This window comes from Boleophthalmus pectinirostris, unplaced genomic scaffold, assembly GCF_026225935.1.
Source record: "Boleophthalmus pectinirostris isolate CB_2022bp ecotype Guang Dong unplaced genomic scaffold, ASM2622593v1 HiC_scaffold_15, whole genome shotgun sequence".
In the NCBI taxonomy this organism is placed as follows: Eukaryota; Metazoa; Chordata; class Actinopteri; order Gobiiformes; family Gobiidae; genus Boleophthalmus; species Boleophthalmus pectinirostris.
In genome coordinates this window covers 2,405,619-2,425,663 of record NW_026571070.1, presented here as the reverse complement: position 1 = coordinate 2,425,663, position 20,045 = coordinate 2,405,619, and the positions used below count along the sequence as shown (strand labels likewise).

Sequence of the window (20,045 nt, the reverse complement as noted above, 5' to 3'; positions counted from 1 at the left end):
AATCAAAAAACAATAAACAATAAAAAAAACTACAATAAAAAAAATTCATAAATAAAATTAAATAAAATAAATTAAAATAAAAAAATAAATAAATAAATACAATAAAATAAAAATATATAAAAATAAATAAATACAAATAAAATAAAATAAATAAATAAAATAAAAAATTATATAAAAAATAAATGAATAAAAAAATAATAATAAAAATAAATAAATACAAATAAAATAATAAATACAAAAAAAAAATAATAATAATAATATAAAAATAAATTAATAAATTAATAAAAAATAACATAAAAATAAATAAATAAAATTTAATTAAATTAAAAAAACAAAATTTAAAAACAGTTTGTTATTTCATTATTCCGTTTTGGTCTACGTTTATACGATGTTGGTCTGAACAGAAGACGCAAAAGTGGCGTCGCATCTTCACTTTTTATTCTGCGTTTAGACGAGTGTTTTCAGGAGTAAATCTGTGTTCATACGGTGACGCAAAAGTGTGTGGAATTGGATTGTGTATTTTCATCAGCTCCTCCTTCCACAAAGTTGTCCCACCATCTACTGGTTCTCCGGGTCTCTACATTCTTGTGTAAACAGGCCTTTAGAGTCAAACAAAAAACAGATTTCGACCTCTATTTCTAATATTTAAATTTAAAGTATGTATTTGTTATCTTTTTTTGCTACTTATTTAGAATTTATTATTACCATTTATATTTTTTACTCTTTGTTATTATATTGTGATGTGTGAGCTCCTGTGTCCAAATAATTTCCCTTGCGGATCAATAAAGTCAAAGTCTAAACATCAATCAAAAAAGTATTTCAAACTGTTTTCCCATTTTATTGTTTTTTCGTTCTTAATTGAAATTCAAAAGAACAAATGGTACACGGACCGTTCTGTTTTACACGTTTCTAAAAGAGTAAAAATCAGGAACAGCGCCTTTAAAAGTGAAAAGTTAAAAAGACAAACCTTTAAAATGGAGATCTGTGAAAAGTCTTTCTCCTCGAAGTAGGCGTGAGTGATGAGCTGGAGTTTGGCCTGGAGCAGACCGTACAGAGGCTGCCACAAAACAACAACAACAACAACAACAACAACGACGTTAAAAAGACAAAGGACCGAATGAAAAACAACACTAAAGATGCACTATGGAACATTTTACCTGCTCGTCTCCATGGAGATGTCAATACTACATTATACTTCTATATGTTACATTTATTATGTGTAAAAGAGCTAGATTACAAGTCAGATCTGTGGAGACGTCATAAATGCGAGGCTCATACGTTTAATGCTGTACTGTGGAACATTTCAGGCAAGGCATTAACGTCCAGTGTTGTGGAGTAACGGATTACATGTACCGGAGTCATGTAATCAGAGTACAAACTATGAGTAACTGTATTCAGTTACAGTTACTGTTTCAGTGAGTGGTAATTGGATTACAGTTACTTTGTTGAAATAAATGGATTACACAGAGGGATTTTCCTGTTTTTACATTTTACATAAACCAGGTCTAAAACCAGGACTAAAACTAGGACTAAAACCAGGTCTAAACCAGGACTAAAACAGGACTAAAACCAGGACTAAAACCAGGACTAAAACCAGGACTAAGACAGGACTAAACCAGGACTAAACCAGGACTAAAACCAGGACTAAAACCAGGACTAAAACCAGGACTAAGACAGGACTAAGACAGGACTAAGACAGGACTAAACCAGGTCTAAACCAGGACTAAAACCAGGACTAAAACCAGGACTAAAACCAGGACTAAAACCGGACTAAGACAGGACTAAGACAGGACTAAACCAGGTCTAAACCAGGTCTAAACCAGGTCTAAACCAGGACTAAAACCAGGACTAAAACCAGGACTAAAACCAGGACTAAGACAGGACTAAGACAGGACTAAGACAGGACTAAGACAGGACTAAAACCAGGACTAAAACCAGGACTAAAACCAGGACTAAAACCAGGACTAAGACAGGACTAAGACAGGACTAAGACAGGACTAAAACAGGACTAAAACAGGACTAAAGCCAGGACTAAAGCCAGGACTAAAGCCAGGACTAAACCAGGACTAAAGCCAGGACTAAAACCAGGTCTAAACCAGGACTAAACCAGGTCTAAACCAGGTCTAAACCAGGTCTAAACCAGGTCTAAACCAGGACTAAACCAGGACTAAACCAGGACTAAACCAGGACTAAACCAGGATTTAACAGGACTAAATCCTGCTGTGTGGACGTGTTTCTTCGTCTTCTATCAATAATATTTTTAATTTGGTTCAGTAAAGTCTGGACTTTTTTATTTTCTTTTATCAGACAAAACTTCATATGTGAAGATTTCCTCGTCTTTGCTTCTTTACAGCAAATCAAGTAATCCAAAGTATTCAGATTACATTACTCACTTTAAGTAATTTAATGGATTACGTTACAGATTACATTTTGGGGTGTGTAATCTGTAATCTGTAGGGGATTACATTTTATTTTAAACCTTCCCAACACTGTTAACGTCTCCATGGAAACAAAAGGGTCACATCCTGAAAGTTTAAAGGTGTTTTGTGTAACTTTTTCTTTTTCTTTCTCCATGCAGATGTCATTATTTTGTATGTAATGTTCCACAGTATGGCATTAAACCTTTCTATCTCCACGGCGACCAAACCAGATCAAGTTACATGTCAGATCTGTGGAGAGGCGACCCCCACTCACAGTCAGAATGTTTGTTTTTCTAGCAATTTTCAAGCTGTAAAACCTGCACCTGTGATTGAATAAATGTAAAGTCGAGCTGTTTAAAGTCACACTGCGGAACATTCCAGGCAGAGCAGTGACGTCTCCATAGAAACAAGTAGACGACAGTGTTTCTAAAATAAGCGGCTGGAGCTAAATAAATCCAAGATAAACAGGTTTAATCCCATATTGCTCAATTTTCCAGACAGAGCAATAACATCTCCATGGAGACGAGCAAGTATCAGACCGTCCAGCAGGAAAGTGACACAGTGCAGCTTTAAAATGAGTAGCTCCAAATATAATCCTCACCACTCGGCTGAGGACACAGACGCTCTTCTGGACCGTCTCTCTGGTCACGTCGGCCTGTCTCACCTTCAGAGTCTGGACACAGAAAACACACCAGGAAAATTTAATAACATTTTACATTTATCTAGATCTTTAGTTCTTACATCCTTGAGAATAAATGAAACATATTCTGCAAAACTGACCTCAAAAAACATTCAGGTCATGAGGTCAGTGTCATAAAAGCAGAAAATGTGGACAGAGAATCCGTGTGTCATTATTCATTCATTTTTCAAAATAAAACCAAAAATAAGAAAACAAAAAACAACAATTTTCTTCATTTCATTTTTGTCTCTAAAACCAAAATGAAAAAACAGATAATGATTCGTTTTTTCAGTTTTCGATTTTGTCTTTAAATGAAAAACGGAAAAAAACGGATAACGGCCGTTTCCCGTTTACGTGACTTCCGTGACTGAGATGTCGGACTTTTGCACTGCATACAGACTGAACCAGGACTGATCCAGGTCCGGGACCAGACCGAGACCACAGCGGACTCTGAGCTTTGACTCCGAGCCTCAGCTTCGAGCTCTGGCCCACCCTCCGGTCTGGTCCAGGTCTGGTCCCGGTCTGGTCCCGGTCTGGTCCGGTCTGGTCCGGTCTGGTCCGGTCTGGTCCGGTCTGGTCCCGGTCTGGTCCGGTCCAGTCTCAGTCTGATCTCAGCCTCAGTTCTGATCTCAGCCTCAGTTCTGATCTCAGCCTCAGTTCTGATCTCAGCCTCAGTTCTGATCTCAGCCTCAGTTCTGATCTCAGCCTCAGTTCTGATCTCAGCCTCAGTTCTGATCTCAGCCTCAGTTCTGATCTCAGCCTTGGTCTGGTCCTGGTCTGAGTCTGGTCTGAGTCTAGTCTCAGTCTGGTCTCAGTCTGGTCTCAGTCTGGTCTCAGTCTGGTCTCAGTCTGGTCTCAGTCTGGTCTCAGTCTGGTCTCAGTCTGGTCTCAGTCCCGCTCTGGTCCTGGTCTGGTCTCTGTCTCAGTCCCGGTCTGGTCCAGGACCGGTCTCAGTCCCGGTCTGGTTCCGGCAGTCCGACATCTCAGTCACAGAAGTCACGTAAACGGGAAACGGTCGTTATCTGTTTTTTTTCCATTTTTCATTTAAACACAAAATCAAAAACTGAAAAAACGAATCATTATCTGTTTTTTCATTTTGGTTTTGGAGACAAATAATTAAGAAAATTGTTGTTTTTTTGTTTTCTTATTGTTGGTTTTATATTGAAAAACAACACAGATTCCAGAGTTTTCAGAGGTTTGACAAAAACACACAGATTTTATTGCAGAGAATCCACCTGCTGCACAAACTCCACTCTTAATGTCTCGAAACAAATGTCTGTGCTTTTTGTTATTCTTTTATTCAGAGCCTTTTAATCTTTTCATTTACCTGTTGGTTTTGTGGTTTGTCGGTGAAAGACAAAAACAGCCTGAACAACATTGTAAAATCGTGCTCAAAGACGACAGGTGTGTGTGTTACAGCCCCGGGCCTCCAGTTCTTCCACTTGTTTTGTGTGTGTTTTAATTTCTTTCTCGTCCTCGTGGATTCCTGCCGTGAGAGTCCTGGTCCCTGATTGGTGGAGAACTTCTACACCTGCCTCACCTGCCTCACCTGCCTCACCTGCCTCACCTGCAGCTCCTCCCCCCTGTTTATGTTGATTCTCCAAACGTGTTTGGGGGCGGCTGGTCTTTGTGGTGTTTCTGTACTTGTACATGTTTGACTTTGTGACACTTGAGACTAGGGACGGGCATTTGATGAAATTTTCTTAATCGATCGTCAGGAGAATTAAGTCATCATTAATCAGTAATCAGTAATGTTTTTATATTAAAATGATCAGCATTATTGTTTCTATCTGCACTACTAATCTGCATAAATAAATTCAACTTTACGACATATAAACATAACGACTCTAGATCCACATCAGCTGTTTGACATTATAATGTGTTTAATTCAGTTTTGTTCAAATCTCACAGAAACGAAACTTAAAACCACATCACTAATTTACATAAACTAAGTGAAGATAAAACTCCAGCTCTTGTGTCGCTGATGTGGTTCAACTTGTGTTGGATTAAAAGACATGACTCAGGTGAATACAGGTCAGTGTGACCAGATTTGTGTTTGTCAAAACCAGGACAGCGTACGGGGGGAGGGGGGCGGGGCCTCGTCATCCACATTGAGCGACTCTCACCTGGAAAAACTTTTTCCCACTGGACACAGAAACATATGTGCTGCTTTATCCACTGTGCACATGGACTCACACTTGTCCCAACGCAACGGAAAGTGTGGAATTTCTTCTACAAATCCTGGTTAAATCCACATTTGTGCTTCGGTTCGTTACAGACTGACCCACTGTTTGTGTCTCGCTCCTTCTGATGCAGAGACACATGTACACACCTGTTTGGTCACGACACACACAGCAACCTACATTCGGTTTGTCGATTAAAATGAACGTAATCGATGAAATTCTTAATGATCAATTATCGACTAATCGATTAATCATGCCCATCCCTACTTGAGACACTTGTTTAGTTCTTGTCTCGTAGTGATGGGCAGATGAAGCTTCCTGAAGCACTGAAGCCTTTCATCCAGTTGGTTCATTTCAGCGCGAAGCTTCTTACAACTTCATTTGCTCTAACAGGAAATCTACTGGACGCAAAAATATCAGTTGGCATGAAAATAAACAGCCGATTAAAGGCTCCCAGACCTTTAATCGGCTGTTTATTTTACACTCTTTAAGACCTTTTTTATATCGTTATTCCAGGTTACAATGAGTAAATCCAAAATGTTGATCTATAAAATGTAACCGTTCAAATCTAAACACCTAAAATATAAAATTGCATGAATGTCCCTTTAAATGTGCTGTTTTATTTATCCGTGAGCGTGTACCTTGGCTTCTATTTGGCGATAGCAGGAGACTCCGTACACACACTTCTGCTCGGCGCTCAGAGGAGGCAGGTGGAAATACACCGTGTCTGAAAAACAACACACAAACATTTATTTAAGTCACATGCTTTTATTTATTTATTTATTTATTTATTTGAGAGGAACAGTACAGTCATCCATAGTCACAGGCAGAACATGCAACTTCTGTCCTGGTAACTGGAGTCTGTAATATAAATATAATCCTCATTTGTTCACAGAATTTCACTATGAAATTAAATTTAAATCATTTTTCTCTTGTTCTCCAGCTTTAAGCAGCTTTTACCTGCACATTCTGGACATGATATGGCTTTAAATAAAGAAACTGCAACCAAAATCAGGTTTAGTCCTGGTTTAGACCTGGATTATTCCTAGTTTGGACCTGGTTTGGACCTGGTTTAGACCTGGTTTGGTTTAGTCCTGGTTCAGTCCTGGTTTAGTTTGGACCTGGTTTGGACCTGTTTTGGACCTGGTTTGGACCTGGTTTGGACCTGGTTTAGTCCTGGTTTAGTCCTGGTTTAGTCCTGGTTTAGTCCTGGTTTGGACCTGGTTTAGACCTGGTTTAGACCTGGTTCAGTTTAGTTCTGGTTTAGTCCTGGTTTAGACCTGGTTTAGACCTGGTTTAGTCCTGGTTTAGTCCTGGTTTAGTCCTGGTTTAGTTTAGACCTGGTTTAGTCCTGGTTTAGTTTAGACCTGGTTTAGCCCTGGTTTAGTTTAGACCTGGTTTAGTCCTGGTTTAGTCCTGGTTTAGTTTAGACCTGGTTTAGTCCTGTTTAGTTTAGACCTGGTTTAGACCTGGTTTAGACCTGGTTTAGACCTGGTTTAGACCTGGTTTAGCCCTGGTTTAGACCTGGCCAAAATAATAACGAAATAAATAACGATTATGTCCCGATCATTATTTAAATTGTTGACAGTTTTAAATGTTACGATCTGAATATTTATAATTTTAATGTTTTACAGCAGAAATCTCGATGCATAAGAAGCTTTTTCCTGCACATTTTGGTGATAAAATGTCTTTAAATAAAAAAAAACTGCAACTGGAATCTTGAACGTAACAAAAGAAAAACGTGACAAAAGCTCGTCCCGGTTCCATGTGAAGTGTGTGAGGTTTGAGTGTGAACAGAGGATCATATCGACGCTCTGATTCTGCGCCTTTGTTCCTATTTTTGTTCGTTTGTTGTGGTTTGATTCGTGGTCAAACCGGTTTTAAAGAGGTCGGACCTGCTCCACTCACAACAGCTGTGACCCACAATCGTCACAAAACACTGAAGTCACAATTTACTCCTGAGAAAAACGACTGCAGGGTCAGAACCGAGAGCAGCAGAGACGTGAAAAGAACCTGAAAATCAGATAATAATCCCTACTAAAACTATTACCAAAACTAGATCCTCATTTATCACAGATCATTATCAATACTAAAAAAAGAAAGTCCCACTGACAGGACAGAAGTGAATCTTAGACTTGATTTAGACCTGGTTTACATCTGGTTTAGTCCTGGTTTACACCTGGTTTAGTCCTGGTTTAGTCCTGGTTTCAGTCCTGGTTCAGTCCTGGTTCAGTCCTGGTTCAGTCCTGGTTCAGGTTTAGTTCTGGTTTAGTTTAGTCCTGGTTTAGATCTGATTTAGATCTGGTTTAGACCTGGTTTAGACCTGATTTAGTCCCGGTTTAGACCTGGTTTAGACCTGGTTTAGTCCTGGTTCAGTCCTGGTTCAGTTTAATCCTGGTTTAGTTTAGTCCTGATTTAGATCTGGTTTAGACCTGGTTTAGACCTGATTTAGTCCTGGTTTAGACCTGGTTTAGTCCTGGTTTAGACCTGGTTTAGACCTGGTTTAGACCTGGTTTAGACCTGGTTTAGATCTGGTTCAGTCCTGGTTCAGTCCTGGTTCAGTCCTGGTTCAGTTTAATCCTGGTTTAGTTTAGTCCTGGTTTAGACCTGATTTAGTCCTGGTTTAGACCTGGTTTAGACCTGGTTTAGACCTGGTTTAGTCCTGGTTTAGTCCTGGTTTAGTCCTGGTTTAGTCCTGGTTCGGTTTAGTCCCGGTTTAGTCCCGGTTTAATTTAGTCCTGGTTTAGACCTGGTTTAGACCTGGTTTAGTCCTGGTTTAGACCTGGTTTAGACCTGGTTTAGACCTGGTTTAGACCTGGTTCGGTTTAGTCCCGGTTTAGTCCCGGTTTAGTCCCGGTTTAGTCCCGGTTTAGTCCCGGTTTAGTCCCGGTTTAGTCCCGGTTTAGTCCCGGTTTAATTTAGTCCTGGTTTAGACCTGGTTTACACAGATATAAGGAACATGGGAACAGAAAATAAAATTGTACCATTTAATGTGGAAAATCACAATCTGTCGTCTAAATAAAGAGGTTTTATTCTCATCGTGGAATCGGTATCAGTATCAGTATCGACTATCAGTATCGAGTATGTTCCTTAGTATCAAAATAGAGTTTCAAATTTTAGTATCATAAGAATCTTCAAGGAAAGTGAGGAAGAACTTTGGACGACTGTGAACTATTTACGATAAACTAGATCTGTTTTTAAGACATTTTTAGACAGATTTTTAAAGGCTCCATGTCATTCTATTCTCTGATTTTCATTTTTTAAAGTAAAAATCAGACACGGAGCTTTTAAAAACAGGTTAATGATTCTTGAAAAGGCTCTTGTGCTGCCGTCACTGTCACACATAATAAACTCTGTCTATGTAATTACAGAGCTGTTTTTGTTCCGTCAGATGAACTGGAGCTGAACGTTGACCCTGAATCTGCTGCTCGCTCGGTCACATGACCCCGGTCACATGACGCAGAGCGGAGGAGACGCTGTCAGGTTCTGTCACAAACAAACACAGACCCAACCACAAGCAGAGTCCAGGACAGTCACACAGGGGGTAAATGAAGCTCAGGTTATCACAGCACAGACTGTATAAATAAATGGACATAGGTGAGCATGAGGGGGTTGGCCACTTCCGGCTCCATCGACTCTGGATCCAATTCACTTTGTACTGAAACTAGGGATGGGCATGATTAGTCGATTAATCGATAATTGATCATTAAGAATTTCATCGATTACGTTCATTTTAATCGACAAACTGAATGTAGGTTGTTGTGTGTAGCGCAGGGCGACGAAACAGGGTCAGTACATGTGTCTCTGCATCAGAAGGAGCGAGACACAAACAGTCGGTCAGTCTGCAACATGTCGAAACGCAAATACATATTTAACGATGATTTGTACAAGAAATTCCATGCTTTCCGTTCAGGACAAGTGTGAGTCCATGTGCACAGTGTAAAAGCAGCACAAATGTGTCGGTGTCCAGTGGGGATAAAGTTCACCAGGACACAGAAAACATGAAAAAGCTTTGCCAGGTGAGAGTCGCTCCATGTCGATGACGAGGCCCCGCCCCCCTCCCCCCGTACGCTGTCCTGGTCACTGAGTCGTGTCACATCAGCGACACAAGAGCTGTTTTTTTCTTCTCTTAGTTTATGCAAATGAGTCATGTGGTTTTAAGTTTTGTTTCTGTGAGAGTTGCGCAAAACTTAATTAAATGGTAAATGGTCACATTTTTCTATAGCGCTTTTCCACCTTCAAGGCTCAAAGCTCTTTACAACAAGGAACCACTCACACATTCACACACCAGTGTACGCAGACACTGTGGGCAAGGTGGGTTAAGTGTCTTGCCCAAGGACACAATGACAGCATTCATCTGTGGGAGCTGGAATCACACCAGCTCCTGTCAGTGGATCTGACCACTCAACCTGTGATGTTTATGTTGAGAGCTGGAATCAAACCGCCAACCTTCAGATCAGTGGGTGAATGCTCCACCAACTGAACTAGTGCCGCCCCATTAAACACATTATAATGTCAAACAGCTGATGTGGCTCTAGAGTCGTCACGGTTTATATGTCGTAAAGTTGAATTTATTTATGCAGATTAGTGCAGATAGAAATAATAATGCTGATCATTTTAATATAAAAATGATTAAACGATAATCGATCCTTAATTCTCCCGACAATCGATTAAGAACATTTAATCAAATGCCCGTCCCTAGTTGAAACATCATCGCCCCTCCCTCTCTCTGTAACTGCTGATTCAGGCTCCTCGTTTTGGTCAAACTGGTTTGTCAAACCCTGATCTCATCAGATCTCAGACGCTCAGCGGGTCCAGGTCGGGTCAGGACTTGGATGGAGACACTGGCAAAATCAGGAGCCACAGGAGGCGCCAGCCACAAAAACTGTTGTTGTGTCCTGAGACAAGACACTTCACCCACATTGACTCGTATGAAAGTGTAGTGTTTTTGTGAGTGAAGGTGGTCGGAGGGGCTGATGGCTCAGATTGACGGCCTCACTTCCATCAGTCTCAGGGCAGCTGTGGCTACTAGGAGTTTACACCAGCGAGTGTGGAGTGGATGAATAATGCTCTGTAAAGTGCTCCGGGTGTCTTAAAAGGCGCTTGAAAAATGCCAAGTGTGATATCGATTCAATTTCGATACGTTTTAAGATGTGAAAATGTTAATGAGTCTAAAACATTACAGGAGAACTTGTGTACAGCTGGAGTTTATATGAAGAGTAAGTCAGAGAAAGTAAGAACAGAGCTTCCTCGGGCTGTTTTATATTTTATAATAGAGCCAGTCTAAGTCTTAATATAAACTGTAGGGGACAGACACTGTCAGACTTTTCCTTTTTTGATGAGAATTTGACGGTTTGTTTTCTTTTCTTCCTGAGTCTGTCTTGTCTCCAGCAGCAGCAGAGACAGTACGGAGCTTTTTTTTTTTTTTTTTTTTTTTTTTTAACACACAGCTCTGAGCTCTAACGTCCTCTTTCTGAACACTCAAACTATGTTTAGAAATGTCTTATCAGACCGTTTTCTGAGTAAAACTCCTGGGACAGAGTCTGAGAAAAAGATCGTGTACATATCGACAGGAGCTCAGTTGAGCGTTCGTCCACTGATCTGAAGGTTGGCAGTTTGAATCCAACTCTCGACATAAACATCATTGGTTGAGCAGTCAGTTCTTTGGTGTGTGAATGTGTGTGTGGTTCCTTGTTGTTGTGAAGAGCTTTGAGAGACTTGAAGGTGGAAAATGTGAAAAATGTGACCATTTCCCGTATCGCATCACGTGTAAGATGTAAAACCAAAAGTGATTCTAAAGGATTTAAAAGCGAATATCTTTGTCATTTCTGGGTCTATCGATGTAAAATAAAAAGTGACTGAAAGTGAAAACCCTCCTCTGTTAGAATATTTCAGTCCATATGGAGCCGTTTTCTTGACACCACGATATCTGTTCTCCTTTCGGACCAGAATAAATGAAAACAAAGCGCACAGGGACGGACACGAGGACGTTGACTGAACACGAGTATCGAATCCTGACACCAGTATCGACCGAATATCGTTGCATCCCTGGTAACCATGTTTGAAATAGACACCAAAATGAATCTTGATTTAAAAATAATAATTGCACTTTCCCCTTCAAACCCTCAAGACTAGGGACGGGCATTCAATGAAATTTTCTTAATCGATCGTCGAGAGAATTAACGATTGTTTATCGATTAATCATTAACATTTTTATATTAAAATGATCATCATTATTATTACTATCTGCATAAATAAATTCAACTTTACGACAAATAAACCTAACGACTCTAGATCCACATCAGCTGTTTGACATTATAATGTGTTTAATTCAGTTTTGTTCAAATCTCACTGAAACTAAACTTAAAACTGCATCGCTAATTTACATAAACTAAGCGAAGATAAAACTCCAGCTCTTGTGTCGCTGATGTGGTTCAACTTCTGTCAGATTAAAAGACATGACTCAGGTGAATACAGGTTAGTGTGACCAGATTTGTGTTTGTCAAAACCAGGACAGCGTACGGGGGGAGGGGGGCGGGGCCTCGTCATCCACATTGAGCGACTCTCACCTGGAAAAACTTTTTCCCACTGGACACAGAAACATATGTGCTGCTTTATACACTGTGCACATGGACTCACACTTGTCCCAACGCAACGGAAAGTGTGAAATTTCTTGTACAAATCATCGTTAAATATGTATTTGCGTTTCGACATGTTGCAGACTGACCCACAGTTTGTGTCTCGCTCCTTCTGAGTGCAGAGACACATGTACACACCTGTTTGGTCACGCTATATACACCAACCTGCATTCGGTTTGTCGATAAAAATTTACGTAATCGATGAAATTCTTAATGATCAATTATCGATTAATCGACTAATCATGCCCATCCCTACTCAAGACCCTTCGTAGAGGCGAGCGGCGGCGGACGTGGCGTTTTTGTCTCACCCTCCTGGTAGTTGTGCGCCCCGTCTGGCAGAGCGAGGAACGGCAGGTACTTCCACTCCTCTGGGATCAGTCCGCTGTCGTGTTCTCCGTCCGGGACCAGAGGAGGGTACGAGAACTCCACCTGACGAAACACACACAGGACACAGGACGAGCAGTTATTAACATTAGGCCTTTTTATTAGGTCAAACAACGAGCAGCACTGAGCCCTTCTCTGTTTGTGTCACTGCTTTCAGTCTGTTTATCTCTGTGGTTTGTGCTGAGTCGTGCTAAAATGATGAATATTTAAAGATAAGGCGGTGAACAGGAAACTGTGGGTGGATGTGACCGACGTAATGTTAAAAAGTACAAATAAAACAAATACTTGTGCAAAGGGAACATCTGTTTTTGGAAAAAGAGATGTTTGTGTCTCAATGTTTACGCGAATGTTGAGGCATAAAAAATATTAAAACAATGACACAAACACAGAGACCAGATTTTCTAAATTCATTTATACATTTTTACAATTTATAAATAAAAGTGTGACAAGAGCGCGGGACACTGTGAGATCAATCATGATCTGAGGTATCGGGCTGGTGTCACCTAGTGCCTCCGCTCAATGTCATTTCTCTCCAGCGACTTGATCAGGAATCAGAATACACTAGACGGTTCACAAAAACCCCAGAAGTGTGAGTTCAGGCAGCAGCCAATCAGCGAAGAGTCATATATTCAGTGCTGTCAACGATTCCCGAGATCGAGGATTTAAAGCCGAAACAAAGAGAATGTTTGGTGAATCAAGGGGAAAGACGTTATTGTTCTTCTTCCTACGGGATTTGGGGCATTACATACGCCACGACCAAACAGCAGCGATTGGTTAAATAAAAAAAGTACCTGCCTACTGTCGAGTGAACGAATCCTAATGCTGCGAGGTCACACGGTTTCTAGCAAGTGAAACGAAATAAAACTGGCTGATGAATCAGTCAAGATCTGAGGGACTTCTGATGCTGCACTTTTTTTTGTTTTATGGTCATTCACTAACACGGATGTATGTATTTTAGTACACACTGTACTATACACTGTATTCTACACACTGTAGTACAGAGTGTAGTACACAGTGTAGTACACAGTGTAGTACACAGTGTAGTACACAGTGTAGTACACAGTGTAGTAGTCTGTACTACAGACTACAGACTGTAGTACAGACTACAGACTGTAGTACAGACTGTAGTACAGGGTGTAGTACACACAATAGTGCAGACAGCAGTATAAAGTGTAGTACAGTCTGTACTACAGTCTGTACTACAGACTGTAGTACAGACTGTAGTACAGACTGTAGTACAGGGTGTAGTACACACAATAGTGCAGACAGCAGTATAAAGTGTAGTACAGTCTGTACTACAGTCTGTATTTTAGTGTTTGCTGTAATAAGATCTCAGTGTTGAGACCTGAGACCTGATCTCACTCAGGTCTCTGTTTCAGTCTCCGTTTCTGTCTGCGTCTGCCACGTTTCCTCCCTGGAGTTTATCAGACCTCTGACAGGTGCAGGGCAGTGGGGGGCAGGTGCAGGGCGGTGGGGGGGCAGGTGCGGAGTGAGAGCTGAAGAACAAAAGCTTTTTAACATGAGGCACTTTCGCTAATTAATAAGGCGTTGGACTGGTCTGCCGTCGCTGTGGGGGAGGAGCCAAACTGGAAAAACCAACACCTCCACATTTACACACAACAAGAGAGTTTGGGTTAGAAAAACACAAATAGGACACAAGAGAAGATCTGCTTCACTGTCAATTAAAAATACTGATGGTTTGAATAAAAATGCATCAGTTTTGTGAGCGAACTATATACCAAATGTAATTATCTGTCTATCATTTTTATAGTTATTGTTTTAAACCACTCTTAATTTTAACCAATCACTCAAACTGCACTCACACGATGACACCTGTAGGGGGAGTTCATTCAAAAACTACTATTTATGCAGAAAAAGTGTATTTAAAGGGCTCATATGACGCTATTTTCTGATGTTCTAATGTCGTTTCCTCGTCACAAACAGACCTGGAGTTGTGTTTTGTTTCATTCACATGTTTAACACAAAAACCTGCAGATTTCACCTGAGTTCCACTGTGTTTTTAAACTCCACACACCTTCACTAGAATCATTTGGATCATTTCAGCCAATCTCTACTGAACCAAAAGCTAAAAACAGGTTTCCCACTCTTCCACTGACAAAATTTCAAAACTTTTCCATGACTTTTTCATGACCTAAAGTGAATTTTCCATGACTTTACAGCACCTACATGTGTAGAATTGATCAGACTTTTAGGTCTATATATGAAATGTTAACTCTTTCCACTCACCTTATGGTTTGCGATTATAGTTTTTAACATTCAAAGTCCTTTCAGTGTTTTAGGGATGTAACAATAATCAAATTAGCCTGATATCGTATCAAAAAGTTTCACAATAATATGGTGGGATGTCACAATATATCGAATCACAAGTCATGATGCATTTCAGTGAGGACAACATGAAGAAATATGTTTTTGACTTGAATTCTTGGGATTATGATGGAAATAATTCACACCAAATCTTGTCAAGGTGTTTTAAAAGCAAAAAAGTGTCCTATCTACAATTATATCAGCCTCTTCAAAATATCACAACAAATATCGTACCGTGAGATTTGGATATCGTTACATCGCTAAAGTGCATTTACTGTCGTTTCTTTTAAACAAAAGATGCAGACGTTCAGAAATAATCAGAACAGCCTAATAATGAGAACTTAACAGAATGCTGGAGTTGCATGAACGAGATACTAAAATTCCATGACTTTTCCAGGATTTCCATGACTGTTAGGGAGCATCATTTATTTACCCAAGTTTCTGAAAATTTTTGAAACTCAATCTGTACCTAGAATCAATTTTTTACTCTTGCCAAAGTAAAATTCTGTGAGAAATTTCATGAAATTCTCTTGATGTTTACTGGGTTCACCAAATCTCTGAAATTTAGAGCCTCCAGAAGTCTTAAATCTGAGCTGAAAAATCAGTTTTTCTTTAATAACATCCTTATCGTTTCTGGAAACTTGTGTTTTTCCAAAACCCATCATTGAGACGCTCTGGTGACATCACACTCGTCACACTTTTTTTTTTTTTACACAGTCTATGATCGCAACAGAAAGAACAAACTTTATGTCTCTCATTTCATCTTTGGACTTTGTGAATATTGGATAATTATGAAAAACACTCAAAATCTTGACAAAATTATCATATCTTAGAAAGTTACGAAGACAGAGATTTAAATTAGGAACCAAAAGATGCAACAGCAACATTTATATTCAACTTTCATTGACGCCGTGGCCCTAAATGGATTATTTTTAAAGTTATTTGATAAAAACAGATTTTTCTGCCAGACCTTTATGGACACTTTTAGGACAGAACTTGAGACTTGGTGAACCCAGTAGATTTTATTCAACTGAATCACAGATTTTCTTTTAATTGGTTTTGTCACATTGGACATTGGGTCCAAGTTGAATTTCTGACATTGGAAGCAAACGCAAACGCCGCAACAAATACAAATGCTACAACAAACAACAAAAAGCCACAACAAACCAAAAAGCCACAATGGAAATGACCGTGGGACTCTATTTTAATGCAAACACCGCAACAAATACAAACGCCACAACACAAACGCAAATGCCACAACACATTAAAAAGCCACAACACATTAAAAAGCCACAACACATTAAAAAGCCACAACGGAAGTGACCGCGGGACTCTATTTTCCGACGGACCGATCAAGCGGCAAGTGAAGAAGAAGAACTACAACGTGAAAAGTAAAGGAACGGAGAAGTTGGAAACGTAAGTAAAAGTAATTTATTGTTTTGTCATTATTCGTTTCACGTTGTAGTCCTTCTTCTTCACTTGCCGCTTGATCGGTCTGTCGGAAAATAGAGTCCCGCCGTCACTTCCGTTGTGGCTTTTTGATGCGTTGTGGCATTTGCATTTATGTTGCGGCGTTTGCGTTAAAATAGAGTCCCGCGGTCATTTCCGTTGTGGCTTTTTTTGGTGTGTTGTGGCTTTTTTGTTGTGTCGTCGCATTTGTATTTGTTGCGGCGTTTCCGTTTGTTGTGACCCCTCTCGGCTTCCGCAGAACCCTGTAAAAAGGAGCCGTTCACTTGAAGACCACCACTTCGTGACATCACAAGGTAGACAACGTAAACAGACTGATGATAAAGAGCTGCGCAAACACGTGTGAATGAAACAAAACACAGCTCCAGGTCTGTTTTGGAGGAGGAAGCTGCATTCTAACGCGGCTTAACGATCTCAAGAGTAAATATTCCGTAACTTAGGACCTGTAAAAGAGATTAAACGTGTAAATTGTGAGTTTAATCTGCCTTTTAAGATATAATAATAAATCATTCATGCCATACAAACCTTTTCCCATTGTACTGCAGAGAGCCAATTGTTATTCCACTGCTATAAGATCATACATTTTCATTTTTAACCAGACATTAGTCATTGATCATTTTTCCCCAGCCTGACACAGGAAGTAATCAACGTGATGACTCGGTGTTATCTCGCAGCAGGAAAAAGCGTGCAATTTAGCTTTTGTTTGCGTTGTTGCTGCTGCACAGGAGGGAGCAGATGGCTTGGAATAAAACAAACAGAGATTCTGCAGACACACTGAACTGGAAGGATGTGAACACTGGAAGCTAAAAGAGCAAGTTACATAACGCTGACAAACCAAGAACCATCTGATATTAAGCACGCTCATGAGGAAACACGGGATATTTTGCGTTTCTGTGTCATGGTGGTTAGATTTAGAGCAATTTTAAGCATGTATTTAAGCGCGTATCGTGTAAATATAAATGTTAGATAGCTCAGTTGTGTTTTAAAGAGGTGTTTTTTTTTACCTGACAGCCTTTTTTGTGGTGAAATCCAATCACTACGATGTGCAGCACGGGTCCCTTCTCGTGCGTCTCCATGCTCGTTTTTGGTCAATTTCAGCGCCCGGATTTGATTAAAAGTCCTCGGGTGAGTTCAGACCCACGGCCCGGGGCGAGACGAGGCCCGGAGAGGAGGTTTATTCCCCCCGAAACGATGCGGTGAAGAGCGGGCAGAGGGAGAGAAGAAGAAGCGGAGACACGGGAGCCCAAAGCGCCGCAGCTCTTCCGCTTTGACACAAGACGCACCGCGGCGAGATGGTTACGTGCCGCGCACCGCAGCTTCGTTTCAGTTAGGCCGACGCGCTTCCGGTTTCGTCTTAAAAATAAATAATAAACATAAGAATATAAATAAAATATATAATAATAAAATAAGAACAAAAAAACAAAACAAAACTATAGACCATTTCGAATCTCGTGTCATCGGAATGTTCAAAATTCTGGAAAGCACGCGGCAAGTGGAGGCAAAATTAAGCTAACGTCATAAATTTACGATGATGAACTGACGACCAGACCTAAATGCTAATGGTTTTATGACATAATAAAAAAAAAAACATAACAATAATAATAATAATAATAATAATAATAATAATAATAATAATAATAATATAATGAAAACCACACAGACACATGTGAGTGATATCAGAACCCAGTTTAAAAACACAATTGTGTTTTTCATTATATACTTAAGAGTTTATGATAGGTTCTAAGCATTTTTACAACGGCAAAATCCACATTTTGAATTTCCAAGGTACAAATCTTATTTACTTTGCTTCTCTCTTCAGAAGGATGGAGAAAATACAGTTTTCTATCCCTAAAATAATATTTGGGCTTCACAAATGTCTCATTTGACACATGTCTCTTGCTCTTTTTTGCTACTTATTTAGAATTCATTATTACTATTTATATTTTCACTCTTTGTTATCATATTACATTGTGATGTGCATGATCCTGTGTCCAAATAATTTCTCTTGTGGATCAATAGTTTGTCTAAGTCTTAGTCTAATTTATGATTAAATGTGTAATTTTTCTGTAGATGAAGTGAAAAACTGTTGTGAATTTAACATTTCTGTAAAGATTTGTTCAGTAAAACCTCAAAATGTGGATTTGATATGATGATAAACTCTTGTCAAATAAACAAATAGTGTAAAACAAAATTGTAAGTGTTTTTAAACTGGGCTCTGATATCACTCACATGTGTCTGAGTGGTTTTCATTTTCTAAATTCTCCTTGAATTTTCATAATTTGTGATATTCTGAAATGAATCCCAGTTTTCCCATTAAAATCACATTATGTTTCACTTCACTTTTGCCTCCCGCTGACTCCATTTCAGAATTTAGAATGTTTTTGTTTATAATTTTTAAAAGGGTCTGTGATTATTACGATTATTATGATGATTGAGCGGCACTTTTTTACTTAATAATAAAAAAAAAGGTATTCTCACAGTTATTCTTTGTTTATTTATTTGTTTACATGAATCCACACAATGATTATTTGGCCACTACAAACACAATATGAGACATCTTCATATCCGACTTTTTGAATTAAAGAGACAATGGTTTATGTGTAGAAGTGCAAACAATTGACTTAAATTCTTTTGGGGTTCACTTGAGACTGAATAAAAACATAACGTATTGTTGCTTTATCCTTTATGAATAATAATACAATAACAGACAAATGAAAGCCTACATCTTTATATTCTGACTTCTTCTCCTGTCATTTCTTACATCTGCCAGAAGGGGGCGACAGATGCTGATCATTCACCAGGAGACTAGACACTGCTGGTGATGAAGAGGAGATGGAGAGGCTGAAGAGGCTGACGGTTCTGTTGCTGAGAGGAGATGTAGCAAAGATGGGTTGTAAGGAAGGGAGAGAGAGTGTATTTACATGGTTGTTAAGCGCTTACTGATTGAGAGGCAGCGTGTAGGATTTATTTTGATTTTCTTTCACAAAGCAGCCATATTAATGAGGGGGTTAATTGTAAGATTCTGTACGAGACTCTTCCCACAAGCCTACGACACCCATGCTCCCACACGACTAAATAAATACATATACGATTCAATAAATGTACAAAAACCTGATACAAACCTGATGTGATGTGCAGCAGTTTCATTAACGCTGATTGTGTTGTGATGATGCTTTGAAGGGGGAGTGACTTAGTGCAGAGAACAAAGTGAGGGGAGACTCAGAAACTTATAAAATGTTTTAATACATTGTTTTTGATGATTCATAGCATTTTCCGAACAATAAAAGGAACATGGGGATCTAAACGTGACGTGTGAGAGCAGTGAATATAAAGTAAAATACAGACGTCGACAAAATTGTTGGTACCCCTCTGGCAATGGAAGAAAAATCAATAATAATCACTGAAATAACTTGAAACTGATAAAAGCAATAATAAATAAAAATTTACTGAAAATTGTCCAATGAAAATCAAACATTGTTTTTCACCTGTGGTTCAACAGAATTATTAGAAAAAAACAAAATAATGAAACTGGCCTGGACAAAAATTATGGTACCTTAACTTAATATTTTGTTGCACAACCTTTTGACGCAAACTCTGCGAACAAATGATTTCTGTAACTGTCAGTGAGATTTCTGCTCTGATCAACTGGTATTTTGACCCATTTCTTGTGAGCAAAAATGTTCTAGTTGTCTCAGGTTTGAAGGTTCTTTTTTCAGACGCATGTTTCAGCTCCTTTCAGAGATGTTCAGTAGGATTGAGATCTGGGCTCAAAGAAGAACGCTCCAGAACAGAAGAACACTCCGGAAGAGAAGAACGCTCCAGAACAGAAGAACGCTCCAGAACAGAAGAACACTCCGGAAGAGAAGAACGCTCCAGAACAGAAGAACGCTCCAGAACAGAAAGAACTCCAGAAGAAAGAAGAACGCTCCAGAACAGAAGAACTCCAGAA

General features: G+C 39.4%; 1 protein-coding gene across 1 annotated transcript in view; it reads right to left on the bottom strand.

Annotated features, from left to right (window-relative positions):
• avl9 (AVL9 homolog (S. cerevisiase)) overlaps positions 1 to 17,374 on the bottom strand; it is a 35,394-nt gene extending 18,020 nt beyond the window's left edge. The window contains exons 1-5 of the mRNA XM_055150725.1: positions 17,101 to 17,374; positions 12,229 to 12,349; positions 5,924 to 6,009; positions 3,022 to 3,093; positions 968 to 1,057 (exon numbers count right to left, since the gene is read on the bottom strand). Coding sequence (XP_055006700.1) covers positions 968 to 1,057; positions 3,022 to 3,093; positions 5,924 to 6,009; positions 12,229 to 12,349; positions 17,101 to 17,172 — 441 coding nt within the window. The 5' untranslated portion in view covers positions 17,173 to 17,374. The remainder of the gene's footprint in view (positions 1 to 967; positions 1,058 to 3,021; positions 3,094 to 5,923; positions 6,010 to 12,228; positions 12,350 to 17,100) is intronic.
• Between the last annotated feature and the right edge of the window lie 2,671 nt (positions 17,375 to 20,045).